The 18,969-nt window shown below is 44.9% G+C and overlaps 1 protein-coding gene across 6 annotated transcripts in view; it reads right to left on the minus strand.

Annotated features, from left to right (window-relative positions):
- LOC126547922 (uncharacterized) overlaps positions 1-18,969 on the minus strand; it is a 289,018-nt gene that overhangs the window by 145,298 nt on the left and 124,751 nt on the right. For all 6 annotated transcript variants that reach the window (XM_055063464.2, XM_055063465.2, XM_050195977.3 and 3 more), the window contains 2 exons: positions 5,560-6,639; positions 5,404-5,478 (listed from right to left, as the gene is read on the minus strand). In XM_055063464.2, coding sequence (XP_054919439.1) covers positions 5,404-5,478; positions 5,560-6,639 — 1,155 coding nt within the window. The remainder of the gene's footprint in view (positions 1-5,403; positions 5,479-5,559; positions 6,640-18,969) is intronic.

Genomic DNA, 18,969 nt, shown 5'->3' on the forward strand with positions numbered 1-18,969 from the left:
ATGTACTAGAATATTGCACATGCACCTACAATTGACTTCCCACTGAGTACTGGGGCTCCTATTATAGCCACAATGCTCTAACACTCCTTTGTGTGAAGTAAAATATAACCATTCCTACCAGACCTTTGAAAGAGCAGCAGCATCAAAGGGGTGCTATCAAAAAGCACAGAAACAGATGTGGTCATGCAAATTAAAATTACATTGCCAAAAGTGCCAAAACCACAACCTGATTATGAGGCACACCGTAATGGGGGACTCCGGCTTAATTCTGACCAGCTGAGGTTCTTCAACGTGCCCCCAATGCACGGGACACGAGCATTTTTGCATTTTGCCCCATCGAAATGCAGCCACCGTGGTTGGGATTTGATCCAGCGACCTCGTGCTTAGCAGCGTAACACCACAGCATAAAACATAAAAGTGACTACACAAAGTAGTAGTCACAAAAGACAATAGGATGAAGTACAGAACAAAAGTATGTTAATTGAGTTTAGCTAGTAAGGAACAAGGTGTACAAAATACTAAAAATTGCAATAAGAAGTAATATACAGAGCACAATCATACGGGTGAAAAAAATCTGCATGCTCACATAGTCTATGGTATTAACAGAAGTATTTAATAGTAACTCACAACAAAAAGAAAAACATTAATAGAAAGGCAACTAATTAACAGAGAGTAGCATGTTGTGAAATTTTACAGGGTCAGTTTCAATGGCAATATCAGAGGGCAAGCTCTTTCATTCAATGATGTATGACACATTATGCACTTGATTTTGAAATGGCGATCCCGTTGTGGAGAGATGACAGGCAGTGACTGAAAGAAGTTGTCATGAAGAGAAGTATGACGATTTGTTTGCGAGTTTATGAAGCAGGCAAAGACACATTGCTTTGCAGTGAAGAGATAGCACTTGTAAATTGGCATGTGCTTTTAATGATGAAATGCTAGTAAGATGAATAGACGGAAAAGATGAAGCGAGCAGCCCAGTTTTGAACAGATTCAATGTTGTTGACGATCTATGCCTGACCCGGATCCCATACTGCCAATACATATTCGAGCTTTGGGCGGATTAGTGTAGTGCAAGCAAGTTTACGCATGTTAACAGCAGCGTGCTTTAGGTTGCGTTTGATGATGCCAAGAGAGCAATTAGGAGCTGCAAGGGTGGAATAAATGTGATTGTTCCACGTTAAGTCGCAATGTAAAGAACACCTAGATACTTGTAAGTTGGGACGAGTTCGACACTACTATGTTCTAAGTGTTCTCAGGCACCTCAGTTGGTAAAAGACAGACTTAGTTTTAGCAAGATTTAAGGGCTTTAACCAGGAATTACACCATGTCCTAATTGTGCCTAAATCATTATGGAGAGTTACAGGGTCATTATCACAAGCTTTTTTACAATAAAGTACACAATCATCGGCAAAAAGTCTAACATGAGACGAAACACAGTTAGGCAAGCCATTAATATATACACAAGGAACAGTAACAGCCCAAGCACACTCACTTGATGCACTCCGGACGTGACGTGACTAATGGTTGAGTAAGAGCTGTTAACAGAGGTGTACTGTAATCTAGATACTAAGAAATCAGTTATCCACTCTAAAACACGGGAATGAATATTAAGTCCTCATAGTTTAGCCAGAAGTCTGTAATGAGGCACATGACCGAAAGCTTTGGAGAAATCTAAGAATACGGCGTCAACTTGGAATCCAGTGCCAGTAGATGAATACAAGTCATGAAGAAATACAGCAAGCTGTGTGTCACAAGAGTAGCCTTTTCAAAAGCTGTGCTGGTATTTAAATATTAAACTGTGATCTTTGAGATAGTTGACGACTTGCAAATGAATGATGTGTTCAGTAAGTTTGCAAATTGTACTAGGTAACTATATTGGTAAGTAGCTAAGGGGTGAGAAACATTCACCTGATTAATAAAATCGGATGACTTTAGCTACTTGCCGGTCTTAAGGAATGGAACCAGTGTAAAGTGATTGCGTTGGCAGTACTCGAGAGAGACCCTGTGATGCATTCTCGAGAAGCTTGTTATTAGATCCATTGTGATCCGATGCCGATAAAAGTTATTAGTTTGTTTAGTAAGGTAAGAATGCCCGACTTGTTAATAACAATTTCAGACATGTTGATGTCAGATCGTGCAGGCAAGTCAGGGCATGTAGTGACGTCTTTGCAGGTGAAGACTGAACAAAATGCGTCATTTAGTAACTGTGCACACTGTAACTCAGCAACTACATTGCCACCACCAGAACGAGTTAGGATTTATTATGTGCCAGAGTCACTGAGGGCTATTCATCAGTAAGGATACTAAATCACGGCTGTAAAAGTGCCAACGTGTGTATTTAAGTATGTAGCAATTGGTGTTCATTGTCAAATATCTTATATATTTGCCATGTCTAATTTTTGTCTGCTTTATTTGCCGATCTATAAAGGCGCTTCTTTTTATTATTGAGGCGCTGCAGGCATTTATTGAACCAAGGAGTAGTATTGTTACATCTAATGATAGGACAGGGATGCATGTTTCGATAACATTTGCAAAGGTGTTGCTAAACATAACCCAGTTCTCTTCAATAGTTCAAGTGGAATATGTATAAATGAAAGTGTCTGCAAAGGTGTCTAATTCAAAGTTAAAGCATGTTCATTCATTTTTTTTTAGCAGTCACAGCTTATCACACTAGACTGAATGGCCAACATTTTGAGTTTTAAACATTGAGAAAGCATTCTCTAAAACTAGGGTGATAAACAGAAAAGAAAGGGTGCATATTAACAAAAGAAAACCTAGGTAAATACATGTGTGTGTATTTTGGTCAGACTAAGTACTAATCATGACATGAGTGGAAGTGAAATGTACAGTTGCTATGTGAACTCAATATTGACACATGTACTGCTTTATCTTTTCATGTGACCGCTTTTGACCGTCTAACAAATGTTATTGCTCAGCACGGGACGCGCCTGCATGTATCGGAAGTTTCTTGAATCTTATCGATTGTTCTTTCTGCTGTCTGTTGTCACCAAAGCTTGTGTAATCTGATCGCAGGTGCGACACAAATTCTGTAGAACTTTCTGGAAGACATGCGGGCACCAGCGATTACTCTGGAACCTTCGATGGCTCATGTATAAAAGCCGACGCACTTGACCCGCTGAGCAGATTTTCAAAGATCACCAACTGTGTTCGCCGCTGTCGCCGTTCTTTAAGTGTAGCCCGTTTTTGAGGGCACAAGTTCGCCCAATAAAACGCTAGTTTGTCATTCCCAGTTTTGCTGCTTTCTTCACCGTCACTATTATGTGACAATATCTCACTTGTTGGTACTTGTGTGTGTATTTCTTCATTCCTGTTCCAGTTTGATGTTTATGCATGCCATTTGTTAGGCCTGTCATTTTACATTATTTTATTTCAACATCAATGCAAAACCAGAAAACATATTCGCTGAAAAAGAAAACTGAAAATGTGTTTAGCTGTACATAAGTTCACCGATAGAAACTTAAAATATGTGTTAAAAATAAAAACCAAAAAAGTTATGCCAAACTTCAAAAAAATTTACAATCTAGCATGCTGAACCATAGTTATAACTAAAAATGCTGAGAATCCTCACATACTGTTGTTGCTGCTCTACACTACACAGATACAATCAAAACCAATGACATAAAACCCAGTTAAGTAACATTATTGTTTAGCAAGAACAATATCTGAATATTGTGAGGCTGCAGTGAAAACACGTGGTGTAATGTACAATTACATGAAAGAAAAACCATGTCCACACTGAATGGATAACTCAATGCAGAACTCAATAGTCAAGTAATTTTCCACGCAGACATGACACTACCATGTCTACGAGGAAGAAAAACAACACTGTTCCTTTTGCCATGGCATGCACAATGCGCAATTCGCTGCAGCTGTGCACCAGATCATGCCACACCAACAAGCCCTCGAAAAACACACGCACACACACACACACACACACGAACATTCATCAGCTGGTAGCATAAAGCGCATGGGTCCACACACGCTGGTCAATGAACATGCGATTTCATGACATCAGAGTGCTCGCCTAACAGCCAATAAGTGTGTGTGTTCTGGTAAACGTAAGCACCATTAGAAAATTCAGTAGTCCACTTCAGGGTTTTAGTAAAGCGTCATGACTTTTATACCCGATTACACACTCCATCAAACTTATGGGGGCTGTTGTGCGAGTTTGATGTAAAAAGGTTTGGCTGTACACCCATGAGCAAAAGTATACGGACCACAAACTTGCTGAATAAACAATTCATAATTCAGATGCACAAACTGAAATTGACTAGTGCACTGGAAATTTTGCAATGGCAAGTTTGAACTACAGGCCTCAATTTCAAGTCACATTCATAGGTCGAGAAGCAAATTAGTTTTTTCGCGGAAGCCATAGGTGGCATACTTTTGCCTAAGGGTGTACATAAGCATCACTAAACTATTATAGTGTATGTGTCACAATGTCAAGCAAACAAGAATTCTGGCTGTAGTACAGAGTCTACAGGCTTGTTCTAAGAAGCAATGTCTATGTTTCATTCACACGGCAAATTGAATTAAAATTAAATTGTAGGTTTTAACATACTGAAACTGCAAAGTCAATTATGAGGGACACCTGGAGTTCTTTAACATGCAGATAAATCTAGGAGCATGATCATTTTTGCACCTCACCCCCATTGAAACGCAGCCTCTGCAGCTGAGAATCGAACCTGGAGCGGGTAGCCAGAAGGCATAAAAGACAAACCTTCAACCTCATGGTGCAGTGCAATAATAAAATGCACGATAAACTAATGTTCTAGCTAGTGAAGTCGCAAGTGGTGTGCACTTTGCTGTCTGTCCATCTGATTTTTTTAAAGTACAGCCACACAGTTGAATTGACTCACACAGTCGCATTGACTCACACTGCTGGCCACTGTTTGCGGTAAATTATGAAAAAGAAAGAAATTTACTTCTGTTAATGCTCTAGAACAAAACAGATCTATTATTGCAGAATAAATCTGCAATCTCATGAGTACTATTAACATTGCATGTAATTAAGCAATAAATTCGTCACAGAACAAGTACCATAGAAAATATTTGAGAGACCTTACTTTTATGTAATCCCCCCTCCCTCACACAATGCTCTGAAGTTTGGAGCCTGTGAGGCGACGTGAATAAATAAATAAATAAGCTACCCAATTATTAAACAAGACCTGCATGTACCGTTCCCACCAGCTTTGACTTTTTGGGATTATCAGAAGCAAACTAAACTGTTGCCAACATTTTGTACATCGGCCAGCTTAAAAGAAAGGTGTCAAATGCACATATACTTCAGCCAAAGCCAAGGTTTCCTATGAAATATTTCAGCAAAGAGAAAACATTATCCTAGCACAGTGTGGGATGTAAGAGAGCAAACAAATTTACCTGTGCTTTTGCATTTGTGAGCTCATTCCTCAAAGACTCCATATCATTTGCTTCTTCAGTCTGCACAGCCATTTCCTAGAAAAAATATGATTAGACATGGTCATCATTTCAAAAAGAGTTGAGAAGAAACAAGAACCGCTCAGTTCTCATGCTCACCTTAGCAAAGTGCTCATTTTGCTTGACAGACTCGAGGGGCACTGGAACCAACTGTCCTGTGGAATCAACAGCAAACACCAACTCATCTGTGCTTCCAGCCATTTTCTTAAGCATGCTTGAGGAAGGTGTTAGAGACAAAGCCTCAACTTCATTGTGCAGCTGTCCAACACATTCCAATGCAGAGTCAAGTTCCCCAAGCAGTTCCTTCTGATAATCTGCAGCTTCTGAATTGCCACATTCATATGAAAGATGTGTGGATGACATGTTATAGGGGGTACTGTCGGCTGGCTGACCTGGACCCTTCGGTGGCCTTGGATCACCAGGAAAGGCTGCTGGATCCTTTGAGTTGTGGACTGACTCTCGCTTTGCTTTCCCAATGAGAGCATCAACGACACCGACTACATCCCTCAGACAGACTGGTAAAACAGAGTACTCAACCCCAAGCAGGAGTGACAGCTGCTGCAGCTTTTCTCCAAGCTCTATGGGCATGGCTACCTGTGAGGCATCTGACCCACTGTGCACATGCCTGGTGCTTTCCAAATGTTCATCATTCACAATGCCACTCTGACTGGGCATGCAGAACTGCAAACCCCTCTCTCTTGCACTGCTCAAAATTTCAATGAGCTCTGGAACAGTACCATTCTTAGGAAAGTCGAATGTGGATAGTTCAGGCAGAACTTCAGACTCCTGCGCCAACTCACAAACAGCCTGACACAAATCCTTCACTTCTGATGTGCACTGAGAGAGATACATAACCGTGGCTGTATCTGATCCATCAGGTGACGTTGGTGACGCAAAAAAGAGTGCTCTCCCACCATGCTCTGGTGTGGATTCCACAGAATTAGAAGCAGGTAGGCTTACATGAGGCTCATATGAAAAGCCAGTCAAGTTCTGCTGTTGAACAATCAATTTCTCACGGGCCGCAGCTTCTTTCTCAAAACGATTTAGCTTAGCCTCCAATTCCTTTATAGACTCATCCTTCTGCTTCAGGAACTCATCCTTCTGCTTAAAGGACATAAGGAAGTCTTGCAGTGTCTTTTCAGTTTCCTCTACGGCCTTGTTCCTCTCTGAAAGTAGCTCCTGCACAGAGAAAACATTTCAGGGTTTCAAAGAAAAATGCAAATGCCATAGCACAGTTGAAAAGATATCATTAACAGAGAAAAACAAGAGCAAGTTTTTCACAGCTGTGAGCATAACATAATACAGTTAAACCTTAATATAACGAAGTTGGTAAAAACAGCAATTTGCTTCGTTATGTTTAGATGTCGTTATATTGAAATTAGACCTTTTATGCAAATAAGTACAGTCGTCAATGAATTTTTCTTACCAAAAGAGCTGCAATATTTTCTGACTTAGCGGGCAATTGGAAAAAGCAAACTTAAATGAGAAAAAATTCACATCGGCGGTACAAAGCGAAGCCAGCCACACTTTCGCGTTCAATCCACCTCCACGGCTGATAGTGTCACCCGAAGTGGGACGATGCTATCATGGAAAGCACAGGCAATGGGAAGTGAATGCTTCATCTGCTTCTCACTTCAATGCATCTCCAAAACTAGATATTACGCAGGCTCCAGTACTAAATGTGCTGGAAGACAAAACGCATGATGCCACTCCATCTCGACATGCCCACTCTTTGCACATGTGGCAGATTACCTCTAAGACAAGCTGCGAAGGGTGCATACGTGCTCAGTCAGGCTGACAGCCATGTGAAGCTACGACAGTGCTAAAAAGAGACGCACAGCTCCGATTAGGCTTAATGGGCTGGACAGTGTAGCCAGCGGTGCGGCCGTGACAAAAATTTGGTTATTGGTTATTTGAGAAATCAAATATTAGATATTTGATTCGCAAGTCAAATTATTCAAACATTCACCATCTCATTTGAAATTGAATATTCGAGTATTTGCACACCCCCCATAATAAACACACTTCATAATATTGAGTTTCTGAATACATCGTGTTGCATGGACAAGAAGTTATATGTTAAATACTTCATTATGCCCCGAATTTTCATATATTTAAGTTCGTAATGTTGAGGTTTAGCTGTACTATCTTGCATGTAGTATAATAATTTTAGCTTGCTTCGGCTAGGAGAATAATGGTACTAGGTGACACCTGATCATTTCACACTTTCAAAAATGCACTTTCTGCACCAGTAATTCAACATATTGTATTTTTCCGCATATAACCCACCACCAGGTAAAACCCACACCCCCAACTACAACAACCCGAAGAAAGAAAAATTGTGTGTGTAGCCTCTGAAAATAACTGCAAACAACGCTGAAATATTTGCAAGAACAGTCTCCATTCGCGGTTGCACAACTTGTCCACATGGTATCTTTGGCTAGCAGCTCTGTTCCACCCTTCTTCCACAATGCTGATGAAGCTGGATTCACACAATAGACGTGATCGCGGGCGAATCAGTCATGTGACATGTGACGTGAATCAGATCACTTCGCAGCTAGCATTCACACGACAGAGGATGACAGTGCGAATGGAGCCACCCTTGCATGGGCAACGGTGACGGAGCACACGCGACCAAGCCGAAAATCCCAGTAATGATTTGGCTCTTGGCCATATTGCGAAGCGCTGACCGAGGGAGTGCTATGGTAACAGGTGATGTATGATCACGATATGCAAATCACAACTTGCTCTAGCTATTTGTCAACTATTAAGTGTAAAATTATGATCCGTAAAGAGGAAGAGAATGGGCAACCATCAAGGAGGGGAGAAGGAAGCTTCCACAAGCCGGGGCGGGGAGAGGGTTGGGTTCCCTAGGAGGTAACAAAACTTTGAATGGTGAAGTACCTTGCCTTGAGGTGTGACTTCACAGCAGCGCTCGTTACGCTGCCGTGAAGCCACACCTCAAGGCAAAATTTGCATTTAACCCGGCACCCCGACATACTATTACTATTACAATGTCTTGAATTTTTGGTATGGGCTATACATGCAAAAATACATTAACATGCTCCTACCGTGGCCTGAAACGGTTGGCTTAAATGTTCTCTATTGATGAATTCCAATGGCAGATCGCGAGCACTCGGCCGGATCACGAACGGAGTGCGTCGTTCCAACTGAGATCACTGTCATCAAATCTGCGAATGGAATGTGTGTGCTCCTGCGGGGGCACTTAGTACAGGGGAATCAAGCGAGAGGGTGCTAGACTAGAGGTGGATCAGCTAGGCCTCATCACCACCATCATCTGAATCATCCCGACATTCCGTGCGTTTGTTTTTCATTTTGTGTTGGAAGAATCGTCACTGGACTTGGGAACTTATAGTGCCCGAGTCGGAGCTGTCACTATTCAGGAGAAGGAACAAAAACACACGGCGCAACGTAGCGCCCATGTTTGCCATTTTGTCCATGGCTGCCCGCGACTGGAAACAGGCAACCGTGGCAGGAAGCAGAGGCGGATGAAGGAAATACGTCACATGGACTTCCGGTCAAGTCTGCCGATTTCGGTGGAGCAAATATTTTTGCTCCGCAGAGCGATCCAGAGTCGGCAGCTGGTCCCAATCTGCCATTGGAACACACAACTCATGCTCTCATTCTGCCATTGGAATAGGATTGCTCCATACAGAGCAGAAAAACTTGATCTGGATCTACTATTGGCATTCAACATATGCCTCTGCCACACATAAGATAGCTGTACTCACACAAACAGGAATAATGTTACAAAAGGAAAAAAGAAATGCACGAAGAGCACTGCCTCTCATGATGTCAGTGGTCATAGACCCTTCTCGCGGAGTATTTTGCTCTAGAGAAATGAGATCACGCTAATGGCGGTGCACTGCACATTGCCTCAGGCAAAAACAAGCAAAAGCACACGAATGTGAAACCATTACTGCATCTACTCCGCTACTGTGCAATCAGCTGCCAGAAATGCAACAGGGTGATCGCTAATGCACTGTGTGTCATTTGTGCTGCAAGACGTGGAACGGAAGGGGGAAGACCTGTGCAGTAGTTGGCTGCAAGAATAATGACTGGCATAGGGGAGAATGGAATGAATCGCTATGACCAAGTCCACGGACTGCTGCTACACAAGGACTGCCTCTGTTGTCAGCCCTTCGCAATGCATGGCTTTCCTCAAGGATAAAAAAAGTTCACTCATTCACCAACATTGTATCACTAACCTCCAGAGAAAGAACTTCAATTTTGTAATGTGAACAAGAGTTAGTACCGCTCGTTACACAGTGACAAAGAAGTAGCACTGTTTGCTGGCATAGCAAATTCCTCGCACTCTACATTCTAAGCCTTAATTGTGCATAGCAAGGACAAGCCTACTCCAACTGATCAGAACCACACGCGATTAGGCAGAAAATAATCAGATAGCGACTGCACCGAGGAACGTTACTCACTCAGAAACATAAGCTGCTGCTTCAAAGTTATTGGGAAATAAAAAACGAAGAGCATAAGACACTATAATCCCGATTTAATTCAGAAGCACGAAGTTTGACCAGCTTGGAATATATTTCTAACCCCGCTTCTAGTACTAGCGTTGTATATGTTGCTAGGCATAACGTTAAGAGACACAGAGAGCGGTTTGGATCATAGAGCAAACGGGTATAGCCGATATTCTAATTGACATTAAGAGAAAAAAATGGAGCTGGGCAGGTCATGTAATGTGCCAGTTAGATAACTGTTGGACCATTAAGGTTACAGAATGGGTACCAAGAGAAGGGAAACACAGTCGAGGACGGCAGAAGACAAGGTGAAGCAATGAAATTGGGAAATTTGCGGGCGCTAGTTAGAATCAGTTGGCGCAAGACAGGGGTAATTGGAGATCGCAGGGAGAGGCCTTCGTCCTGCAGTGGACATAAAACAGGCTGATGATGATGATGATATGCTGCTCACAATGTTACGGCAAGGCGTAATAAGCTCAGAAAGTGTTTACATGTCCTCTAAAGCTGTGGCCAAAGCTTCATGTCATCCACTCAGTCACTGTCTACATATCCACCAAAACAGAGGTTTGCTGAGCCGAAGCAACATCATGCACCTCCATTGTAAACACGAAGGCAGCTGAGGCAACCAATGGACACTTCACCATGTGATCAAACATGGCGGCGCCCATAGGATCACCGTGAAAAGGGTCTATATTAGAGCAGGCGTTCACCATGAACAGGAGTATTAATAGCAACATCATACGACATTTATTTAATTAATCATAGAATGGTCCCACTATTAGGCCGTCGTCTCACAAATCTCGTGCCGCAAAAAATTTGCGGCATGAGATTTGTGAGACTACAGTATAAGTGGAGTATAAGTGGAGTTATTGCACTCATAAGCACGTGGCTTTCTCTCTCTTTTCACCTCTGCTAGAGCCCTGGAAGCTACACAGGGAAGAAGACAAGGAGGCAAAGCCCTGTACAAATGTTCAGTGTCTTGGCAGCAAAAGGGCTTGTCGTGGCATCCTATGGCGGCTGCGGTAGACTATGGTATGCAGAACACCACAGCTATGCAGCACACCACTGCTACCTGAGACAGCACATGCAGCAGACACAGATACCAACTGCTGTGTACAGACTGGCAGCGCAAAAGTGAAATAATTTTTCTGTCGTTTCAAGATTGCAGACATATATAAGTTTGATTTATTTAACTCAAAAGTGGCAATTACGTATTACTGAGAATGTTCTCACAATCATGAAATCAGCTAACAGCAGTGGTTGGGTCCAGCTGCTTGCGATGACACTGCATGACAACATTGCAGAAGCAAGAGCAAGCGACTCATCGCCGTTTCCGATAAGAGATTGTAAATTCCCTGCTGCATGCAGTGCAATAATATTGCTACACGGGTGTGGTATTTGATTGTTCGAACAAGGTGCGTGCACGCCATCACTCGAGAAAAGAGGAGAAAGAACAAAATGGGCTCGCGCTGTGAATCTAACCGGTCAGCGCTGCAACCACTGTTATAAATATAACCTGTAAGTAATTGCTCGTCTTACTGACTCGTCCCTTGCACAACATTGTGGTGGATAGTTCAGCACAATGCGTTGGCGGGCTAGTTGGTGCGAATCCATTAATACTTTGTTTAGCGCAAAACAAAATATTATTGTGGTGGAGGTGGAACGTTCCCTGCCCTCGCCACGGAGCTCCGTAGCGGCCACACCGTCGTTTTCTCAGCTATGGCTTCCGATGGAACCACCCCGTCGCCACCTATACCTGCAGTGCCAACCACAACGTACATTACCGTTCCTAGTCTTCATGATCCTGGGACATTCTTCGCCCAAAATGACATTGACGTCGACGACTGGCTCAGCATGTATGAGCGTGATAGCTAAAGCCACCACTGGGACCCTACCATCATGCTTGCCAATGTGATCTTTTATCTGGACGGGACACCGCGTGTCGGGTTCCGCACCCATGAGATTGAGCTCTCCAGCTGGGACATTTTCAAAGAGTGGCTTCGCAACCTATTTGGCAACCCGTCAGGTCGCCAACAGGCTGCACGAAAAAAGCTTGCCACCTGTGTCCAGTCGTTGACCGAATCGTGTCTCCTACATACAGGAAGTGCTCGCGTTTTGCTGGAAAGTCGACGAGCACATGACCGAGGTTGACAAGGTGGGCCATATCCTAAAAGGCATCGTGGATGACTCCTTCAATTTGCTTGTGTATAATGACGTTTCTACTGTCAACGCCATCGTCAAAGAATGCCACCGCTTCGAGGTAGCCAAAAGCCGCTGCATCGTCCCATAATTTTCCCGGCTCCCAAACACCCCTGCCACGTCCTCTTGCTCTGCTCTTACCGCCAAACACCCATTTCAAGAGAACGTCACACGTATCGTTCGCCGTGAGATTGTAGCGGCGAGTCCGGCCCCCCTTCATCCACGACCCCCTGACGGTACCTTTGACCAAGCGGCCCCCACTATTTCCATTATTCAAGCAGTTGTGTGGCAAGAAATTGCAAACCTTGGCATCCCTACTGCCTGCTCTGTCTCCCGACCTGATTCGGCACCCATTCCCATGTCCACAGCCTCTAATGACCAGTATTTTGCTCCCAGACCATGCAATCCTGCTGAATGGCGAACCCCACACGACAAACCGATCTGCTTCCGCTGCCACTGCGTTGGTCATGTATCCCGCCACTGCCGCACCACCTGGATGCTACCGTACTGGAGCTCATTCCCTGCTCCTCACCCATACGCCAACGCTTGCTGTTCCTCACCTCGCCGTCTCTACCCTACTTCTGATGCCCCTGACAGCCGCTCCTCCGTGCGATCGCCATCGCCTTAACACCGTCGCTCCAAGTCATCTCAACCTCACCGCTTTTCCTCGCCAAACCGACGGATGGAAAACTAGGCCATGCAGCTCTTGGAGATAGTGCTGCATCACGCTCGTCCTGTCCAAATCCTCCGTTGATGCTCCTCACCAACATGAACCTAATTGAAGTAGACATAGATGGTGTTCCGTTGCCGGCATTATTTGGTACTGGAACCCAAGTGTCTATAATGAGTGCTCACCTATGTCATCACCTCAAAAAAGTTCTTATGCCTGCCATCACTCGAGCCGTACGTGTCGCCGATGGGGCCCCTGTTGCCGTCAGGGGTATGTGCACTGCTCGCATAGGAATTGCTGGCTGCCAAGCTCCAGTTCTGTTCACCGTGCTGACCAGTTGCCCTCATGACCTAATCTTCGGGCTCGACTTGCTGGCGATTGATTCTGCCCTCATCAACTATTTCACTGGTACGCTGTGCCTCGAGCTTCCTCTTCTTTCAGACGTTTGCCCCGCACAACCGAACACCCTCTGCACTACAGTGTTTGCTCGCTTACCTCCAAAAGCCCTAACCTTCGTCGAATTCAACCGTGCCTGATGGCGACTATGTCGTCGCACCTATTCGTGATGTCCTCCTGGCGCGCGACATCTCTGTGCCACACTCCGTCATAACCCTTGCCGCTAATCAGATGTGCCTCCCTGTCATCAATTTCGGCTTGACGAAGCAAGTGTTACCTGAAGGCATAGTGGTGGCCATGCTCCAGTCAGTGACAGACGGCCACGTCACTGCTTTTGCAGCCGACGCGCCTCCAGATCCTCCTGATTACCCGCAGGATGCCTTGAACCTCGACGGCCCATTACGTCCCATGGTCGCTCCAACCTCGCACCTGACCAAGCAGCCGCCCTACATCGCCTTTTGCTTTCCTACCGCGACATATTTGACAATGACAATCGACCACTTGGCCAAACATCCATTGTAAAGCATCGGATGAACACTGGTGATGCTGTTCCCATTCACCGCCGACCGTATCGTGTGTCCACGGTAGAGCGGCAAGTTATTCAGCAGGAAGTAAACAAGTGCTCGCCAAAAGCATCGTTGAGCCCTTGTCGAGTCCTTGGGCGTCGCCGGTCGTGCTCGTCAAAAAGAAAGATGGCGCGTGGCATTTCTGCGTTGACTACCACAAGCTAAACCAAATTACTAAAAAGGATGTTCACCCTTTACCAAGAATCGATGACGATCTTGATTGTCTTCACGATGCCAAATACTTTTCGTCCATCGATCTTTGATCTGGTTATTGGCAGATTTGTCGATGAGCAAGACCAAGAAAAGACCACTTTTCTTACTCCAGATGGCCTCTACCAATTCAAGGTTATGCCGTTCGGTTTATGCAATACCCTCGCCAAATTCGAACGGATAATCGACTCTCTGCTTCAAGGTTTCAAATGGTCAACTTGGCTTTGTTACCTTGACGACGTCCTTGTGTTTTCTCCTACATTTGAGACGCACCTTGAGCGAGTCGTAGCTATCCTTGACGTCTTCCGCAAGGCTGGGCTCCAATTAAACTCATCGAAGTGCCACTTCAGGCACCGACAGATTACAGTGCTAGGCCATCTCGTCGATGCTTCCGGAGTACATCCCGACTCGGAGAAGGTTCGAGCAGTAATGGCTTTTTCTGTACCTCAGTCTGTCAAAGATGTCGGGAGTTTTGTGGGGCTCTATTCTTATTTCCGACGGTTCGTGAAAGATTTCGCAGCAATCGCTCGACCACTCACTGAACTTCTGAACAAAGACGTGCCTTTTACGTGGGGTTCCCCTCAGGCTGCCGCATTTTCACACCTTATCACGATTATCACCCATCCACCAGTCTTGGCCCACTTTGATCCGTCCGCACCTACAGAGGTCCGAACCGATGCCAGTGGTTATGGGAACGGCGCCGTCTTATCACAACGCCAACACAGACACGACCGCATTATAGCCTACGCTAGCTGGCTTCTGACAACTGCAGAGCGTAACTATTCAATTACCGAGCGCTAATGTCATGCTGTCATTTGGGCTATTTCAAAGTTCCGCTCATATTTATATGGGAAGCGCTTCTCAGTCACAGACCATCATGCGCTCTGTTGGCTTTCGTCGCTCACGGATCCTACTGGCCGGCTCTGTCGGGCCCTCCGACTACAAGAATATTCCTACACAGTAACTTACAAGTCGGGGCGCCAACACCAGGACGCAGATTGCCTCTCTCGCTACCCATTCGAAGACGTGACCTCTACGTCTGATACTGACACCGACGCCTGTGTTCTGTTTTTTCACTGCTCCATGTCGCCGACGAGCAGTGCCGTGACCCGTCCTTGCGTATCATCATCGACCGCCTGGAATCGTCACTTGCTGACAGTTCCCTTCGCTTATTCACACTTCAAGATAGCGTACTCTACCGCCACAACGTTCACCCCGACGGCCCTGCATTACTCCTTGTGATCCCTAAACACCTTCACTCGGCTGTTCTCCACGAACTTCACGACCTCGCCACTGCCGGTCACCTAGGTGTGTCACATACCTACGACCGGATCCGCTGACGCTTCTTTTGGCCAGGGCTTCCTCGCTCCGTTTGAAGATACGTAGCTGCGTGTGAGAAATGCCAGCGGTGCAAGACACCATCGACGCTCACTGCTGGGTACTTTCAATCACTCGACATTCCCGTGGAACCATTCTTTCGGGTTGGTTTGGACTTACTTGGCACTTCTCCTCTTTCGACCTCTGGGAACAGGTGGATCGCTGTGGCCACGGATTACACCCCGCGCTACGCCATCACTCGAGCGCTTCCTACAAACTGCGCCACAGATGTCACCGATTTTCTTCTAAGCGACATGATTTTATTACATGGAGCTCCGCGACAACTTCTCACAGACCGTGGCCGGACATTCCTATCAAAAGTTATTGCGAACATCCTGCAGTCCTGTGCCACGAGGCACAAGCTATCTACATCATACCATCCGCAAACAAATGGCCTCATGGAGCGTCTCAATCGCACTCTCACAGACATGCTCGTAAAATATGTCTCTTCAGACCAAACTGACTGGGACGTTGCTCTACCGTTTGTCACACTTGCTTATAATTCCTCACGCCATGACACAGCCGGTTATTCCCCATTTTTCCTTCTGTTCGGCTGAGAACCAGCACTGCCCCTCAACACAACCCTCCCTGTTCACGCGGCACCGACCAGTGAATATGCACTTGACGCCATCGCCCGCTGTGCCCACGCAAGGGAAATTGCCCGTGACTGCCTTCTGAAATCCCAAGAGAGTCAAAGGCGTTTGTCCGACCGGCGACCCCGAGACGTGCACTTCCTGCCTGGTTCTTTGGTGCTTCTTTGGTCTCCGTCGCGTCAGGTCGGTCTGTCAGAAAAACTGCTGTCTTGTTACAAAGGCCCTTACCTAGTGCTTCGTGTCCTGACTCCCGTCACCTACAAGATCGCCCCTGATGCCCCATCTGCTTCGCAGTGCAGTTATATTGTGCACGTTACACGACTGAAGCAGTATCACCCTCCCAGTGATGGCATTAGGCGCTCCGGGACGTCGCTTCTGCCACCGGGGGATTATGCTACATGCGTGTGGTATTTGATTGTTTGAACGAGGCGCGTGGGCAGCATCACTCGAGAAAAGAGGAGGAAGAACGAACTGGGCTCGCGCTGTGAATTTAAGCGGTCAGCGTTATAACCGGTGTTGTAAATATAACCTGTAAATAGTTGCTCATGTTACTGACTTGTCCTTCGAGTAACAATATTTGGCTCAAATGTTTGCAGGGGCCTCTTGTACAGATTGGCAACATTTTCTAACAATGTCCAAAAAGTGCTTCAGGACCCCTTCAACTACAACTAATCAAAAATCGTTTTTGTCACATAGCTCTTCGTACAGCAGGATGCAAAAAGACTGCATTATCCCGGTTACACCACTGCTGGAGCCTTTACACCAGCAGTTAAGTTGAATGCAGATGCTCATGGCAATAAGAGATTTGAATGAAATATGTTCTGCACTGACGCCATAAATGCCAAGCACTGGGTGGTTAGTAGAAACAATCCGCTTGAGGCTATGAACAGAAGTGTGTACAGAAAGATTAATTTGAAGAAAAATTACACAGTTCTCAGTGACATCGTTAGGTGCACATGACTGCAGGCCCGGCAGAATAAGTCAAATTGCACAGTGATCCATGCACCTAAAAAAATGTCAGTTGGTCTTTAAAATATTTCCACAGAAGCACATAGATTCTTGTCCAAGCACTATATTGTTCTCTAAACACAGGTTTGACATAACGAAAATGCCTAACTACCTCTTGCACTGCCTTTTTTTGGCTAAATAATTACTCCACAACGTTGCATGCTGTGAACATGATGTGGTGTGGCTGAAACTAGGAAAATAATGTTTTGCAATGGAAATGCAGTGCACCTGCTTGCATGAAGCACCAGCCCACACATTAAAGTAGTTATTTCAGTTTAAACTCAAAAGTTCTCAAATTTTACTTCAAAGGCACTTAAAAGCTCCAAACTGGTCTGTTGCATCGATCCATTGTTTGTTACATCTACATCATCATGCCACCGTTTTTGTGTCATTGTTACGGAGGTGTCATTGTCGGGCCGCCTCATCGTCTTAAGCTTCACTTTCAATATATGCCCACCGACACTGGGAAACGAACTCTGGTGTTGTGTCAATATGCTACCATGCAACACCTGCACTAGGTAACTTCTGCAGCATTTTGTGTGCCAAGCAGACTTGGAGAGTATTGTGGCATCTATGTATTCATTTCAGAGGTCACACCAAGCAATATTAATATTGTAGCAGATAATGTAGTGGACATCACAAAAAAGTTGTTCTTGAGAAGATAGTGGTGTCTGCTGCGTGAACCTGCTGCTGTTGCAGCAAATGAGTTCAGAGTCAGTGGAATTAGTTAGAATATTTTTCTAGATGAGCTTTCGCCGACTTTCTTCACTGGAAAATTTTGTGTCAAACTTACCATATATGCTACATATTCTTACCTTTTTAGTGAATACGTATCTGGTTCATTAAGTGACACTCAGGCATGTTGTGCGACAAAACATACTGCTCCTCAACACTGTAGTACATCTAATACACAGAACAAAGCTTCCCAGAAAAGAGCACAGCGCCACACAGTAAATTGACTATGCAAGATATGAGAGTGCACTTCATATATGAGCCCACATAGACTGATCCGTAGTGGTCCAGCCAGTTTAGGATTCGAAGCAATATTTGGAGCAGGAAAAAGGCAGTTATGGGGCAGTTTAGGAGCAGCCACACCAGGCTTTTGGAATAGTTATGGAGCAGAAAAATGGGCCTTTTTGGAACACTTCGAGCAGTAACAAGTAGCCGTTTAGTGTAGCTTGTTATTGCTGCACAATCAGTAAATGCTGCTTAACAGCACAGGAAGACAAGGACCAACAGTCAGCAGCAGCCAATTAAGCACGTCTTCTCAGAGAAAGTATACCACACATGGTATATTGAAAAAGCTTTTATTTTGGTAGGGAAGAAACTTTTGTAAAAAATTACATGAAACTTTGTAGGCTAGCAAGCACAAAGCTATGCGGCCAGGCATAAGTCAGACAAAAAAATTACAACTGCCTTAGAGAAATTTGGGCTGTCACGCATCAGAGAAAAAGCAATGGCAATTGTTTTATATGCATTTCAATGACAGATGAGCTTTGATATGCTTCACCTCAATACAAAAAAGGTATATTGTGTTCAGTAACAATGCTCAAAGCTACAAGAGACCTATGTGAGTCTATGAACAGCATCGAGAACAAGGTGTTGCTGTATGGCTTGTTGCAAAGACGATGATGGCAGCCGTGAACAACGCTGGTGGTCCAGCTACTTGTGCGCTTGTTTTAATTACAAGCTGAGATTTCCGAGTGTCATGCAGCCTCTGAGAATAGATATGAGTCGATTCGGTGCCAAGCGAACTTTAGTCACTGACATCTGACTGACCAGACGAAGCAGTGCCGGTTAGGCCTAACAGCCTAGGCAGTGTGCCCATAATGAAAATTCGTCATTGGCTGATATGGTACAAGCCGCAAGCCATCACAGAAAGCTTGCCGTTACTGTGTTGCAACGAGTGCAACCGCTAACGAGAAGCTAATCAGCAACTTGTTCTGAGATCCCACGTACAGGTTTCTGACAGCCATTACAGCATCACTCAG

Source organism: Dermacentor andersoni, chromosome 1, assembly GCF_023375885.2.
Source record: "Dermacentor andersoni chromosome 1, qqDerAnde1_hic_scaffold, whole genome shotgun sequence".
Lineage (NCBI taxonomy): Eukaryota > Metazoa > Arthropoda > Arachnida > Ixodida > Ixodidae > Dermacentor > Dermacentor andersoni.